Source organism: Drosophila guanche, unplaced genomic scaffold (genome assembly GCF_900245975.1).
Source record: "Drosophila guanche unplaced genomic scaffold, DGUA_6, whole genome shotgun sequence".
NCBI classification, from domain to species: domain Eukaryota; kingdom Metazoa; phylum Arthropoda; class Insecta; order Diptera; family Drosophilidae; genus Drosophila; species Drosophila guanche.
In genome coordinates, this window is record NW_022995749.1 from 3,196,057 (window position 1) to 3,212,248 (window position 16,192).

The 16,192-nt window shown below is 49.2% G+C and overlaps 3 protein-coding genes across 28 annotated transcripts in view; 2 read left to right on the top strand and 1 right to left on the bottom strand.

The window, feature by feature from the left end:
- LOC117584943 (heterogeneous nuclear ribonucleoprotein R) overlaps positions 1-16,192 on the bottom strand; it is a 50,604-nt gene that overhangs the window by 34,162 nt on the left and 250 nt on the right. For all 26 annotated transcript variants that reach the window (XR_004573886.1, XR_004573885.1, XM_034274127.1 and 23 more), the window contains exon 2: positions 1,758-1,841. Coding sequence is in view for 24 of the 26 variants with exons in the window: in XM_034274127.1 (XP_034130018.1) it covers positions 1,758-1,841 (84 nt within the window). In the remaining 2 variants the exon portion in view is untranslated. The remainder of the gene's footprint in view (positions 1-1,757; positions 1,842-16,192) is intronic.
- LOC117584946 (putative mitogen-activated protein kinase kinase kinase 7-like) lies at positions 2,002-3,753 on the top strand. Its single transcript, XM_034274138.1, has 6 exons — positions 2,002-2,082; positions 2,141-2,437; positions 2,492-2,671; positions 2,724-2,865; positions 2,928-3,139; positions 3,198-3,753. The coding sequence occupies exons 1-6, from the start codon at positions 2,041-2,043 to the stop codon at positions 3,678-3,680; spliced, it is 1,356 nt and encodes a 451-aa protein (XP_034130029.1). The 5' UTR covers positions 2,002-2,040; the 3' UTR covers positions 3,681-3,753.
- On the top strand, positions 10,962-15,956 carry LOC117584944. Its single transcript, XM_034274132.1, has 7 exons — positions 10,962-12,031; positions 12,088-12,383; positions 12,440-12,620; positions 12,681-12,798; positions 13,424-13,953; positions 14,271-14,388; positions 14,442-15,956. The coding sequence occupies exons 1-7, from the start codon at positions 11,118-11,120 to the stop codon at positions 14,706-14,708; spliced, it is 2,424 nt and encodes an 807-aa protein (XP_034130023.1). The 5' UTR covers positions 10,962-11,117; the 3' UTR covers positions 14,709-15,956.

A 16,192-nucleotide genomic window follows, 5' to 3' on the forward strand; every position in this document is an offset into this window, starting at 1 on the left:
TTAAAATATAATGCGCCCTTGTGCCGCATCCTGTGGGGTGCGATTTGGCAGCGATTGCCGGGGCAACGCCTAAACCGCTCCAAACTTGAGCTGGCAAACAAACAGAAGGCGGGGAAAGCGCGCCAGTTTTCCCAACAGTTTTCCAATTAGCTGTCAAAAAAAAAAAGAGAGAACGAGCAAACGCGCAGCCACTTGACGCTCAACATGCCTCGGGGGGAGGGATGCAGAGGGAAAATCAACAAACTAAAGCGATGGCTGGGGCGGGGGATTTTTGGGTGTTGCTGGCAATTATTTTTAACGAACTTCTCCCCAAGAGCTTGGTCCTGGGTCAATGTTCGACAGATGCCAAGCGGCGGCAATATCGCGCATACGCCCCGAGTCCGTCCCTCCCTCTCTCTCTCTCTGTGTGGGTCAAAGCGGTCTCAGGCAGCCGGATCGTGATGCAGATTAAGATCCATTGAAAGTAAAACAAGCCACAGCTGACATGTGCGCGAAAAGGGTAGAGGTAGAGGTAGAGGTAGAGGGAGCAACGCATAAATCTGGGCAGTTGCAACAGCAACAGCAAACTGCAATTGCAGCTGCGGTACCGCTGCCCGACATCCACGCAATCAACGCATTAAATCAATTTTAACTTGGCCTACTTTCCGCTGCCATCCATATCCACATCCACATCCACATGGGGCGAGGGGTGCTCGGTTCTCGGTTCTCGTCTGTTCCTAAAACAAAGGCACAACGGCAAACGCGGACCCTTGCCAGCGACTGGCAACAAGAAGTGGCTGACTGCAGCCTGGGAAAGATGCAGGCCAGGACTAGGGCTGGGGAGCTGGAGAGCCCATTGAAATGCAATCTGCGCACAAATGGCGACGATGGCAACCACATTTTTACGGATATTTGTTTGCTTTTTCTGCTGTTCTTGTTCTCTTGTACATGGTTAGAACGTGCGACGCGAAATGAATAAGAAATGCGGTAAATTTCACCTATAGTTCGGGGCATCATCAAAGATGATGTTTTGCCACAAAGATGATCGCAATATCCCTTTTATTTCTCTCTCTGGAACTCTGCCAGACCTTTCAATCGGCAGAGTAATTCGATTGCCAAGCTCTCCTCGGGGCAACATATTACAGGGCTATTTACTTAGCCCATTAATGCTGCAGTTGAAAATGAGAAATATGAAGCGAGCTGCTGACATGGCAAAGGGCTCTAGCCAGGCGCTGCTGCAGTGGCAGGAACCACATGCAGCCGGCAAATATGTGAAACGTGGCGCGAAGAGCATGTGCTCGAGTGCCATGTACTTGCATTTGCATTATGTAAACGCAGCCAGTCGGGGTTGAGGTTGGAATGTGGTTTACATAAGCCAGGACTGGACCTACACCAACAGTCGTAGGACAGCCAGGCTGAAAATGAGAGGAGTGCAAGGAACGGGATACGATGGCATAACTTAGTGAAGAGCAACTGCTGTCAGTCGCTTTATGTAACGATAGACATTTGTGTAATCCAAGCAGAAGACTACGAAGAGCTGCACACGAGTGGAGTGCAACGTCATCTCAGGGTGTAATGCGAGCTACAGAATGGGCCAGGACAGCCAATATAAGCAGCACTTAAATGCTGTAAGCTTCAATCTTGGCAGCATCCCAGGCTAACAGCTCTGGCAACAATTTCTACCTCCCAAAAGACTCATAGAAGGAATGTGCATCATAGAGGGATGGGATTATGGAATAAAATACTTGCAATAAATTAATGAAAATAATCTCACTCACCGGCAAAGTCATGTTGTCTGGACAGAGAGCTGAACATGTCCTGGTTGCAGGGCCGATATGAGCCGCGGGCCAAGTTTTTGGCAGCTGAAAAGATACAAAAAAGAGAATTGCTGTTGTGGGTAATCGATAATAGAAGTTTGTGATTTTCGCAGCTACGGTTGGGGGTCACACCAAACACCAGATAAGAGGGCTTATCACAAAAACGAGCCATAAACAAATGCGAGGAGAACCGCCACCGCCACAGCTCTTGACTCACTCCGAAAGCGTAGAGCCAACTGCAGAGATGGCAACGAAATTCGATTTCTCAGAACTGCAAATCAGCCAGGTGGGCACATCAACTGCATTTTGTTTAACAACTCAAACTATCTGTAATAAATGCACAGCGACTCGGCTTTGGGGGCTTTGGTGCGGTGTACAGCGGTCGCATCCGGAACCAAAAGATCGCCGTGAAAAAGTTTTACGAGGTGATCGAGGAGAGCATAGCACGGGAAATCGCACAACTGGCGAGAGTGGCACATGAGAACATTGTCAAGCTGTTCGGCATGGCCACCTACAACGATGAGACCTACCTGCTGATGGAGTACGTCGAAGGTGGCTCCCTGCACGACTTCCTCTATGGGGCGGTGCGCAGGGAGTACACCGTGCCGGAGGCCACCAATTGGGCGCTTCAGTGCGCAGAGGTATGCATGGGTCTGGGAGTACTCAGGGAGTAACTCTAATTCTGCTCCCCTTAGGCTGTGGCGTATCTTCATGCCATGACCCCAAGGGCAATGCTGCATCGGGATATCAAGCCCCACAACATGCTGCTGACGGGCATCCCGGGCAGGCTGAAGATCTGCGACTTTGGCACTGTGACGGACCTGCACAGCTACATGTCGAATGCCCGCGGGACACCGGCCTACATGGCACCAGAGGTGCGGGGTCTCAGCACAAACAAGGACACAGAATTATTGTTTCCCTTTGCAGGTGATCAAGGGCAGAAGGTACACAGACAAGTGCGATGTGTACAGCTGGGGCGTCATGCTCTGGGAGCTAATGTCCCGCCGGCCGCCCTTCAGTCACATGGAGAATCCCAACCAAGTTGCAGTGATGCTGGCTGCGGGAATGGGTAGGTTTCTGCAGCATCAAATCTCCAGCTACTGCTACTCGTGCTCCTCTTTTGCTCCACAGGCGCTCGTCCCGACATGGATGCTGTGAGATCCGATTGTCCCGAGGCCATCAAGCAGTTGATCAGACGTTGCTGGAGGCAGGAGCCCCTGGAACGATGCTCCATGCAACAGGTTGTCGCGGTTCTCAACGAAATGGGCGTCTCCTCTGATTACAAGGACTTTGTGTATATCCTCGATCAGGACACTGTGGCCGTGGTCACCGTACGCAAAGAGGTAGCCCCCAAAAGGGTTGACTAATCTTTCGGCTAATCTTTCGTTGTACTTCTTGCAGAAACACGGCACGAGCAGGCGTCGTGTTGTTCACATATCCTTCTGGCGTAAGCGCTTTGCGAGCGCAAGGCTGAGCTTTCCCATTGCCGAGCGGGAGGCAGAGCGAGTGGCGAAGCAAACGGAACGGGAGACCATCAGGGCGGCTCGGAATGTCAGCCGGGAGACGGTTCGAGCTGCTGAGGACGCTGGCCACGAAGTCGCCAGAGCGGCTCACGATGCCGAGCGGGAGACAAGACGGGCCGAAAGGGATGCCGAGCGGGAGACTCGGAGACTGAAGGAGGATGCGGAACGCGAGGCACGGAGACTGAAGGAGAATGCCGAGCGGGAGGCGAAACTAGCACTCGAGCAGGCCGCGCAGGAGGCCCGCAGAGTGAAGGAGAATGCCGAGCGAGAGGCTAGACAGGCCAAGGAGAAAATTGCAGCGGAGGCCAAGCGGCTGGCCGACAGAGGCAAGAAGGTCCTGAAGAAGTTTCGCAAATTCTAATGCCCCCGTCCCTATGCTCGTGCTGATTAATATTTCGTTATGCAAATGTGTGGAAAATGATTAATAAAGCTGGCTGCATGCAGAGAGAGAGAGTCCTTTTTGATCTGTGCCCCGAATCCTTTCCCGCAGCGACGCTGTCTCACGCTCGTCGCACCAATGCAGATGCAAATGCAGATGCAGATGCAAGCTGCAGGGGTAGGCCTATGAAAAAGCTTAGACTGCATTCAGGCAGGCTGAATCGAAAGGCAGGGCAGGGCAAGACTTGAGTGAAGAATGACAGCGAGAGAGCGAGGAGTGCCAGCAGTAGGGTCGTGGGGAGGAGTACAGCCTGTACCAAGCGGCGTGCGGTGCATTGCGGCTCCTGGCACAGCGCGACTCCTTTGCATTGTGTTTCCTTTTCTCATACATTTCTATGCATGTGTGTGTGTGTGTTGGTGTGTGTATGTGTGACCGGAAACTGCCATTTAAAGTGCATTTTGGAGAGGAGTCGTAGTCGGAGTCGGAGTCTCTCTCAGGAACGAGCTTCACTTGTGTCCCAAGTGAAAGAAAGAACTTTGCCCCGCTGCCTGCACCTCTCTGTCACGTCTTTGGCCTCTCTCTCTCTCTCTGGCTTTTGGCTTGTCGTTTTGTTTTTATGCTCCTCCTCGTTGTTTGCCAAGCCAACTCCTTTTGTGTCGAGTCCTGCCGCTGTCCCTGCTGTCGCCTTGGAGCCGACACGTGTAATCCAACTCCTTTTAATTACATTCAATACCCCCGGCCACAGTTGTCCGTCCGTCCGTCTGGCAAAGGTGTTGGCAGGCAGTTGCCCCTCTGCCATTTGCTCCTCGCTCTCATTTGTCGCCTCCACTCCACTCCATCTTTAACCTTCTGCCCAAATATCGATTTTCAGTCAGCTTTGGCTCTGGCTCTGGCTCTTACCAATCGCCAGCCGCTGTAAAGGCCAACGAGGTGTTAAAACATTTTGTAAAAGCCAAGACTGTGGCCTGCAATGCATTCAAGTGTCACTAATCGCGATCGGGAGGATCATATTTTGCGGGCGCTGCACTCTCGGCCAAGCTGCAGTTCAGGCAAAAGGCACACCACAAATGATCCACAAGAAGTTGCATGGCTTTATAGGGTATAGATAAGTGCTAGAACTCTGATGAATCGTTACCAAATGTAAGGATTGCAATGGATATTTCTGTGCTCTAATGGATGGTGCATATTTAATCCTTAGGATCGTTGAATATTGATGAAATATAAGCAGTGTTCGGAGAGGCGTATAGGAGAAACTAGGACTTCAAACTCTAGAATTGATTCTGTAACTAAACATCTGCTCCCACATTTAATCCTTAAACATCAAATGAGAACTTTTACATTTTTACGCTTGGCTTGGCCTCAAGACTCGCGCTTTGTGTGTGTGTCGTTCTACTTTACTTGAGCCATTTGGAATTTTTCAGTTGCCAGACAGAGGCAGGCGGCTGGCCTACCAGCGTATTCAGAGGAATAGGTCAGTACGGCCGAGTGAGTGAGTGTTTGGGTGAGTGCATGAGTGCGAGAGTGAATGCATTCTAAGTTTTGAAGTGTGTGTTTCGTGTTGTAATCGGTTTGTGAGTTAAAACAAAAGCAAAATGGGAGCGCGACTGGCTGCTGCCACATACAACACATCTGTGCACATGTAAGTGCCGCATGCATGTACCTTATGTGCACCGCAAGCCGCAACCCCTTTCGCTTTTGCTATCCATAATATGTACTAGCCATAGCCATGCCACACCATGACCAGGCGATGCAGTTGCCTGCTGCCCGAGGTCAATGACAGCGCAGAAGGTCAAGCGAACGCACGGAGTAGTGGGGTTCCCTAGGATGAGGACTATGCCAGGATATCGCTGACATACGACTTCGATTTCGCACGCCGACAAAGTTTGAAGCGAGAAGAGAAGGAGAAGCAACTGCAAGTGATTAATATCCCCCCACAGATGCACGGCAGCTGCTGCCAGAGTATCTCCTAGATAAAAGTTAATTTCTGCTCCTGCAGCAGCAGTCCAGAGTCGAGGGTACAGGCAGCTGATGAAATGTACGCTCAACTTCCGCTGCAAGCTCTTGCTTTTTGGATTTCTGTACTCTGCTGACCAGAGAGTAGGAAATCTTTTGTAATCGTCCGATAACCCCGACGCGACTGCAGAACTTGAAACTCAACCCTTAAGACCACGAGAGGAGAAGCGAGAAGTCTCTGGGGACTGGGGATGCTGGATTGTCGATGCTCGATGCTGGAACAATGCCAGCGCGAATGCAATGCAATTGCATGTCCAGCCTAGCAGGATGCCAGGATGCCAGTCGATGCCAGGCAGGTCCTTGCCGATGGGCAGGGTTCGTTTCATTTTGTTGTTTACGAGTATTTACATATCAAAATGGCATTATAATGCGAATAATGGCGAAGACTGCAATCGCTTGCCTTGTCCCCTGCATTCCCCTACACACACAGAATGAATCCTTTTTTAATCCTTGCATATCTTTTGTGCCATTGAAAATATAGAGAGAGAGAGAGAGAGAGAACGTTGCGATGCAATGACCGGACCAAAGCGGAGACCGACAACTTTCAATTCAAAACGCAAAACGCATAACGAACCGAGCAGCCAGGAGCAGATTTCCATTGTGCAATCCGACTGACAGACAGGAAGCAGGATAGGCCAAAGATGAAATTAATACGCATGAATTACATGCCAGATAAAGCGAAGATGCGACCATGGGAACAACTTTTTTGCCATAAATCCAGAGCGAATATTTGCCGCATGTTTCTGTCCCTCATGGCTAATAAATGGCCAAGCCAAAATCAATTTAATTTAATTTAATTATTATTCCATGTAAATGTCACACAAGAAAACAATTTATGCATTGCTAAAAAATTTATTTAATTACCATTGGAGCAGCAGAATGAACTTCCAACGGCAGACATGGCTAACTGACACCCAAAGTTGGTGTTCAGGATGAGCCAAAGCCTGATTAAAACTCTCCACATACAAATCCAAAACATTTTCCAACTTATTCCCTTTCACATTATGCAAAAGGTGGGGCCTGAAATGTTGCCACCTTGACACAGCTAAAGGTAGGGAGGCATAAGAAAGGGGAAATAGACTGCAATTTGCAGAACTTCTGCCGAAGTGAGGTCCTCGCTGGCCGGCCATTCCGTTTCCGGTCTGGGCTTGGGCCTGGCAACTTTTGCTATTGTCGTAGGTCCTCGATGCCAGGGAGCACAAGTCAGACGAGTCGGACGTCTGGTCTGGCCTGCTCTGGCTAGGCGGCCACTTGCCGTTGAAACCTGCCGTAGGACACGCCATATGCGAAGAAGGACAACAATTGAATTACAAAATTATTTGCTGCTGCTGCTGTCGTCGTCCTCATTGTTGTTGTCCACGTCCACGTTCATGTCCTTTGCTGACTTGAAGAACTAGTTGTGTCTCGACGACACAGGACATTGCTGGGTCTGTGGCAGGGGCTGAAGCTCAAGTGCCACTTGGCTGGGGCAGAGAGAGAGAGAGAGAGAGAGGACATGTTTTCTAGAACGGAAATTAGGTGACAGGACGCGGAGAGCGGACACAAGCTGCTCCTTGGGTCAAACTTTAATTGCTGCTTTGTGGATGTGTCTCTCTGTGTGTTGTCGAGGAAGTTGTTGGCCTGTCAGAGGTTTTTGCGGCTGCACGAAATAAAGTTTCGCTTTGTGGCAAATGAAGATTGATTTGACGGCCAGCCAGCAGAACCAAAAGAGTATTTCCAACTGTATCTCTGGCAAGCGCACAATGGGATGCAATTAACGCTTCTCGGTTTGCCCGATAACACTCGTGGCCCATTGAGAATTCGGTGAGAAGAGCGAAGAGCGAAGAGCGAAGAGAGAGAGAGAGAGCAGTGGCTGTGTAACTGTATCTGTGAGTGGACCGCAGACTGTCTGACTGGGCGGCGCGCGAGAGTCGCGTGTGCAATGCTGCAAAAATGTTCAAATACTCTTCTTTATCTTTTTTTGTTGTTTCTCCGCTTTCTGGTGGCTGATGCTGCTGCTGCTGCTGCTGCTGCTGCTGGTGGTTTGGGTTATCGTCTGGCTGTGGCAATCATAAGAGCCCGAGGAGGAGCAAAGCCCGAACCGCACAAAATGATGCAGAAACTGTGTGCTGTGTGTGGAGTGGGGTGCGGCTGCTGGTGAGGATGACGAAAGCTGAAACGAGCCGAAACGCACGAAGATTCCATCCAAGGTGTATCAAATAAAGGGTAAGGCTGTAAAGCTCTTTAGCGTAGAGTCTGGACTCAGGTTAATTTACTTACAAGGTAATGTCTTCCCCACGGGCAAGTCTCTTTCTATCCCTTTCTAGCGCTCGTCTCTGTGCGCATGGTGAATAAGCGGGCAACGCCACCTTGCAAGCAATTTCACCTTTAACTGCACATTCGAACGTAACCTTACCTTCTTTTCAATATATGCATATACCTTGATTCGCTGCATGAGGATGAGCTGATGAGCTGGTGAGGAGGTGGCTGGCTGGCAAAGGGAACGGCAGAGGCAAAGGCAAGCAACAGCGGCAGCGGCAGCGGCAGGCAGTGACGACGACTTTGTGGATTTTGATTCTGGGTCATTCACCCTTGACAAAAAAAAATGTTTTGCGCTGTGTGTTAGGCCGCTTTTGTGTGTTGCTGTTGCTGTTATTTGCTTTGTTGCTGTGCTTTCATCCCGCTCCGCAGCCGCTTCCTCCAGGTCTCTGCTCTGCACTCCATTCCCGTCTGGATTCTACCATTGCCGCACGTACAGGCATCCACATTTGGACTTTTATTTTTCCCTATTTCACTTTATTCTTGTTGTATTTTTCTCATCATTTCTTTTTGGGAGCCATGCCAAAATGCAATCCAAAGATCAGAGGAGGACCAGCACAGAGCAGACAGAGCTGATTTGCATACATACACGTGGCCGTGTCTGTGTCCATGTCTGTGTCCTGCTGCTGTCCAGCCGCCTGTCTGTTTGCTGCTCTTGTCATTGTCCGGCATTGTCTACGCACACGCTTTTGTTTTATTATATTTGCCCAACAATTTCTGTTTGATTTTGCTTAAATTGTTGCCCTGACCCTCCCCCTCCCCTCCTCTTCGCCGCTGTCTGGCATTCTAAGACTCTTTTTATCTCGTTGCGCTTTTCGTTGTGGTTCATTTTCGGCTGTGATTTGCGCTGCTGCGCTCTTTGGTGTTTTTGAACTTTTGCGTTTATTTAGAAGGCAATTCGCCCGAATGGTTCTCTGGCGTACTGATAAAAATTATCAGAAATAAGTCAGCGCGGCTATTAATAATTTCCTTGAGTGCAAGCATACAACAATTTAATGGAATAAGCAGCCACAAATGTGCCCCGTCCGATGTGGGATTCATTACCGAATATTTCACAGAGCTTCTGCCTTTAACGGTTGTTAAAGCTCCACACACAAATTCAGCTACGTTCCATCTATTCCAAACAAAAAAAAAAACTTCATTTGCACACTCATCCGATGCCATCGCGAATTGTAAAACTTTTAATGCCCTGGCGGCACATTCTCATATGAAAATGTTATCTGCCATGCAAGGCTGCCAAATTCTGCCCAAAACAACACACTCCCTGCTGTGTGTGTGTGTGTGTGTGTGTGTGTGTGTGTGTGTGTGTGTGTGTGTATTTTAGGGCAACATCCAGTAATCCCCCGTAAAACTCTCTCTGGCACAGAGCGAGCCAGAAAGCAATTGCCATGACCAGTTTGGGGATGGGGGAGGGAGAACAACAACAAGAGCGGAATTTATGCAACAATCAATTACGGTAGCCGGCGAAACAAGAGCAAAAAGCGAATGCCCAAAAAACTAAAACAAAGCAACACAGCGACCGAAATAGCTGCAAAATGTGTTGCAAGTTGTTGCAGGCAGTGGCAGTGGCACTGCCAGTTGGAACTCCGTAATTCCCACGTGCAAAATAAAACAGTGTGCGGGAGGCGCGTAGATTTATCTGCATTACGGCTGCCGTTGCCAAAGGATAACCAGAAACACACACAGCACACACACGTACGGAAATGTCAGTCGAAAAACTGGAAATTATGTTTGTGCCAAATTTTAGTTTGTCGGCCAGAAGGAGGATCCCAAAAACCATATCCCCCCCCCCCCCCCCCACCCCACCCTCCCGCTGTAATCCAACTGGCAAAAACAACACACTCGACCCCCGCCGATTGGAACGACAATGGACAACAGAGAGAGAGAGAAAAAGAAAACAAAAGGTAAAGCATAAAACGACAGGTGTAATAAATAACCCAAGCGAAATGGCCAGCCCAGGACTGCGGACTGCGAAACTGCAAACTGCAGAACTGCTGCAATGTAAGTGTAATGGAGAGCGGTGCTCTGAGGGGGACATGGCGGCTCGTCCACTAATTCGTGTCATTTAGCGCAGGTGGCGACAGAGGAAGAGGCACAGAGCAGCAGATTGACACTGGACGATAGCGCCAGGAAATGGCTCTGGCAAACAGCATCATGGCCCCTCGGGCAGGAGCCAGCCGTAACCACAGCCGCACAGTTTGCCAAAATAGGTGCTTTGGGTGCTGACCCGATTCTGTATTAAATTAATCCCCCCCATCTCAGTGTCCTGTGGCGAGAGCGCAGCCCAAATGGACTCTTCAATAATGCAGATGCGAGGAAGGGTCACCAAAGAAATGGTCAATGGGGTGGGGCGGGAAACTGCAACTGGATGTGAATGTAAATACAGTGACAACTCACTTTGGGGCACAACGCAGGTAACAGTAGAGATGTAGGCCCTAGATAATAGATTAAATTTCAACAATTCGTTCATTCTAATGATATACGACCAAGAATTGGCAAAGTTCAAAGTGGATGCATAAGATTGGAAAAGATTTTAAGCAGTTAAACAACAAAATTGCACAACGTACACCAATTTGAATTACAATTCGCGGGAAACTAGAACTAGTTCACTTACATGGCTGGTTCGCTCACATCAGCTCACAGCTTACAACACTTGCAGCACTGTCTGCTACCTATCGATATGTCCCATGGCGTGTTTCAATACGAGGTGCTTTTCCGTCGCACCTGTTGTCGACACCCCCTTATTTACACAATTTTTTGGAGATGTTGTAGAGATTTGATTAATCAATCGGATAGAATTATATGTTTAGCGCTGAGAGTTCTAACTTGCATTAAATTTTAAATCGAATATCAAAATTAATGAATACGGATTTCATCGGTATATTTTGGTATATCTTAAAAGTAAGCTGTAATCTTTTGGTATATTTTTGTGGTATTAAACCATTACCCACTATTACTAATTTGCTTGCGTGCCGCGCCCCAAGAATCTCTTAATTATTGTTTGTTTTAGTTGTTTTTTGTGTTTGTATCAATCAAAAGTGCGTTTAGTTAGCACTAGAAACAGATAGCAGGGCGTGGCAGCACGCGTGGACAGAAAACATAACTAGAATGTTTCCCTCGACGATTTTGGGGCGTAGCTACCTGCTTTTTATGCTGGTACTCGCCGTGGGCGTGTTCGCCCAGCACGAGTGGCAGGCCCGTGACGCCTTTGATGAGATCAAGATCCAGTTCGACAAAGTCAATGCCGACAATTGTCCCATCCAGCACCACTCGGACCTGTTCATGCCCATCGATGCCGTGTCCCATCAGCCGGACATCAAGGAGGTGAATGTGAATCCCGTGTTCCCCAATCGAACGGCGCTGCTGCATCTGCAGAACATGGCGCTGAGTCGCAGCTTCTTCTGGAGCTACATTCTGCAGTCGCGATTCATTCGCCCCGCCATCAACGACACCTACGATCCGGGCATGATGTACTACTTCCTCTCCACGGTGGCTGACGTCTCGGCCAATCCGTCGATCAACGCCTCGGCCGTGTACTTTTCGCCAAACAGCTCGTATTCCTCGTCGTATCGTGGGTTCTTCAACAAGACATTTCCCCGCTTTGGACCGCGAACCTTCCGCCTGGATGACTTCAATGATCCCATTCATCTACAAAAGATTTCCACATGGAACACATTCGACGTGCAGGACTTGGGCGCCCATCATCCGGACTCCATATCGAAGGACTACAGCCACGACCTCTACAAGATAAACGAATGGTACCGCGCCTGGCTGCCGGACAATGTCGAAGGACGGCATGACACAAAGATCACCTACCAGGTGGAGATTCGCTATGCCAACAACACAAACGAAACGTTCACCTTCCACGGCCCGCCTGGCTCCGAAGAGAATCCCGGACCGATTAAGTTCACGCGTCCCTACTTCGACTGTGGCCGCTCGAACAAGTGGCTGGTGGCAGCCGTTGTGCCCATTGCAGATATCTACCCCAGGCACACCCAGTTCCGGCACATCGAATATCCCAAGTGAGTCATCCCAAGAATGCTCTGAGGTTCGACCTAATCTGTCTGGTCTTTCACAGATACACCGCAGTGTCCGTGCTGGAAATGGACTTTGAGCGCATAGACATAAATCAGTGTCCGCTTGGCGAAGGCAACAAGGGGCCGAATCACTTTGCGGACACAGCGAGGTGTAAAAAGGAGACGACAGAGTGTGAGCCCTTGCATGGCTGGGGCTTTAGGCGGGGCGGCTACCAATGTCGCTGTAAGCCGGGCTATCGACTGCCCAACGTCGTGCGCCGACCCTACCTCGGAGAGATTGTGGAGCGGGCCTCGGCAGAACAATACTACAACGAGTATGACTGTCTCAGCATTGGCTGTAAGTGACTCCATCCGTCAGGTCAAGCTTCCCCATTGATAATCGTTCTCTTGCAGGGATACAAAAGCTGCCAATTCAGTGGGATAAGGCGCCCTACCATGTGCGACAAAAGTATTTGGACATGCACTCCGAGTACCGGAACTACACGACAGGCTCGAGGGCTCTGCACTCGGAGCACATAAACATCGATCAAGTATTGAAGTTCATTCATGGCGTCAACTATCGCACGTGCAAAAAGTGAGTGACAGCCAAGTGGGAGGGGTGCCCCCTAACTGATGACTTTCCCTTTCTTGGCAGCTTCCATCCGCAGGATCTCATACTGCGTGGCGATGTCAGCTTTGGCGCCAAGGAGCAGTTCGAGAACGAAGCCAAGATGGCCGTGCGACTGGCCAACTTTATAAGCGCCTTCCTGCAGGTAAGCAGCAGAGCAGCAGAGCAGCAGATCCCTGCAGTCTACATGGAGCGTTGATACAGATTCTTCCCAGCATCATTTCGCCTTCACGCTAAATGAAGAGCAATAATTGATAACCCGACACCTATTAAGAGCCTTCGACGACGGCTCTTGAAAACTTCTCAAGTGTAAATTATAATTTTCCACGCGTATTTCAACTTCCTCGAATTTCCTGCTTTCCTGCAATGCCAGTTTCAGCCTCGAAATTCTCCATGTGTGTGTGGAGTTGCGAGCCGCGCGGCGTGAATTAAATATTCAGTGTCAAACCATTACCAAATGCTAAATTCATTAGTTTGAGCGCAAAGGACACGAAAAACGGGTTCGCCACAAGGCGTCGTCTTCATTAAAGGTCCAACAGCAAGCAGCAAGCAGCAAGCACACAGCAGCCGCAGAAGACAAGAAAGAGGCAGAGTTTCCCTGTATCTCTGGATCTCTCTCTCCCTGTGTCTATATTTGCACAAGTTCTTAGCATTCAAATGCAAAAATCCTCTTCGGTTGTGGGGGAAAAGATTTCCCAAAGACCTCTGCGCCTGTGCTCCCCAAACGCTTACTTACCATGCACATTGGCCATTCGCTTTCTCTTCGGCAGGTATCGGATCCCAATGAGGTCTACTCGGGCAAGCGTGTGGCGGACAAGCCGCTGACCGAGGATCAAATGATCGGCGAGACTCTGGCCATTATGATGGGCGACAGCAAGGTCTGGTCGGCATCAACGCTCTGGGAGCGCAATAAGTTCACCAATCGCACCTACTTTGCACCCTATGCCTACAAAACGGAGCTGAACACACGCAAGTTCAAGGTGGAGGATCTGGCGCGCCTCAACAAAACGCACGATCTGTACACCGAGAGGAAGTACTTTAAGTTCCTCAAGCAGCGCTGGAACACCAACTTTGACGATCTCGAAACCTTCTACATGAAGATCAAGTTGCGGCACAACGAGACAGGTGAATACCAGCAGAAGTACGAGCACTACCCCAACTCGTATAGGGCGGCAAGCATCAAGCATGGCTACTGGACCCAGCCTCAGTTCGACTGCAACGGCTATGTGAAGAAGTGGCTGGTGACCTATGCGGTGCCCTTCTTTGGCTGGGATAGCCTCAAAGTGAAACTGGAATTCAAGTGAGTACCGCCGCAAAAAGGGAACCCATTTGGGTTGGGTTGGGTTGGGGGGTTGTTATTCGTACTTGTTGGGCCGGTCCGCTTGCGTGCCGCTGTCGCGGGCCGTAACCCCTTTTAGGGCTCAGTCCCATTCCCATTCGGAATCCTATTCAAACTCCTATTCTCATGCAAATGCTTTGTTGTAGTTTCTATGATTTGATTGTCTAATTTTCGAGTGTTGACATGGCCTAACTTTTGACTTGTGACTCCCATGAGCACGGGGCATTGTGATGCAAATGTTTGGCAATTAAACTGACTAATTTGTTTGCTCTTCGCAGGGGTGTGGTGGCCGTGTCCATGGACATGCTGCAGCTGGACATCAATCAGTGCCCGGACTGGTACTATGAGCCCAATGCCTACAAGGGCACGCACAAGTGCGACGAGAAGTCATCATATGTGAGAGCAATTTCTGACATTGTATAACCCCCACTAATGGCTCTTATTTCCAGTGCGTTCCGATAATGGGTCGTGGCTATGAGACAGGCGGCTACAAGTGCGAATGCCTGCAGGGCTACGAGTATCCGTTTGAGGATCTGATCACCTACTACGATGGACAGCTGGTGGAGGCCGAATATCAGAATATTGTGGCTGACAAGGAGACGCGCTACGATATGTTCAAGTGTAGATTGGCTGGCGCCTCGGGCCTGCACTCGGCCCTGGGTCTGGTCATTGCGCTCATTGGCCTAACGCTCACCATGCTTTATAGATTTAGATAGGGATCCGCACGCCAAATAACTAACTTTCAGCCAACTTTCGTTCAAGCGAAAAGAATCTCTCACATCAAATCTCTCCACAAAAGACACAAACTACAATGCAAACAGCAATCTCAAAGACACAAAATTGACACCCAAAAACAAAATGAACTGCCAGCCCAGTTCTCCGCAATCCGTTTGCTCTTCTGCTCCTTTTGAACATTGTCATCATTTATCTGCAAGGCGATTAAGTTGTAGACATAATCTATTACAATGAATCTGGTTATTTGTCATTTCTATCAAAAGCGGCAGCAGCAGCAGTAGCAGAGGCAGCAACAGCAGCAGCAGCAGCAGCAGAAAAGCGCAAACAGCCGCGCCTACTGCGCTCAGATTACGGAAGCGTCGTCCTCCGAGTTTGTCGTTGTCGTCGTCGCTGCCTTTGCCATTTCTGCTCTTCTGTGGCCTCTTCGCTAATGTCCGTGAAGTCGCCCAGCTGTGTGCGTGTGTGCGCTCGCTCGCTCAGAGCGCCGATCGCAAACCTGTTAACATCCAAACCCAGTTAGGCCCCGTACCTACACCCCATCGGGGAGGTCCAGGTCCAGCCTGAGGGTTGTTTGTGCCGCACGCACACCTTTTTTCCTTGGCTCTGCCTGGTCCAACGGATGGCACACAAAATATCCAACGCCTGCCGTCGTGTTTTTCTTATATTAAATCGTCGACATTGCGTCCGATGGTCTGCTGGCTGTTTTTTTCTCTTTGCCTGAATTAAATATATGCCGCTGCCGCAGCGTTTTTTGTTTTTTGCGCCTTGATTATCATATGCGCTTGAATTTTATTATCTGTACCCTGAGAACTTTTTCTATGCGCCGCAAGGAACCAGTTTATCAGCCACTTGGTCTCCTGCCAGGGCAAAAAAGAAATCTCCAGCTTTTTTCATTAAAAACTGTATAGCCATAGGTAGCGCTGGACATGGGCATGGGCACAAAAAATAATTTTCACACATTTTTCATAGTCATTTCAGGCCAGCAGCAGCAGCAGTAGCGGTAGCGGTAGCTGCTCTGATCGGTGGGCAGTGACTGTCGCAGCATTTGGGCAACTCCTCCATTTCCAAATGTGCCACAGCGACTGGAGGCTGCCTCCGAGACGAGTGGCGGCTGGCAATGTCCGCTTTTGGTTTTGTTTCTGGGTGTCTTATTACTGTCCCTCGAATTTTCCCATTCCCTCCCATCAATTTGTATAACAATACAAAGTGTAAATTGTGCCTTACAAAAAAAAAAGACAAGAATCTGTATCTGTTTAAGCTCGAATACTTGTAATACCAGCGACTATATCGAATGTCCGTCCAAGAACAAAGTCTGTTTTTGTTTTATGTACCTTAATCTTAAGTGCCTTGAGAGCAGAAAGCAGAGCATTTTTACAAAAGTATCTTATCATTTTTCCATAGTTTAGTGTATAGAATCTTAAGTGTGTCTTGTAACTCAAAAAGGAATGAATCCATCCATATATGC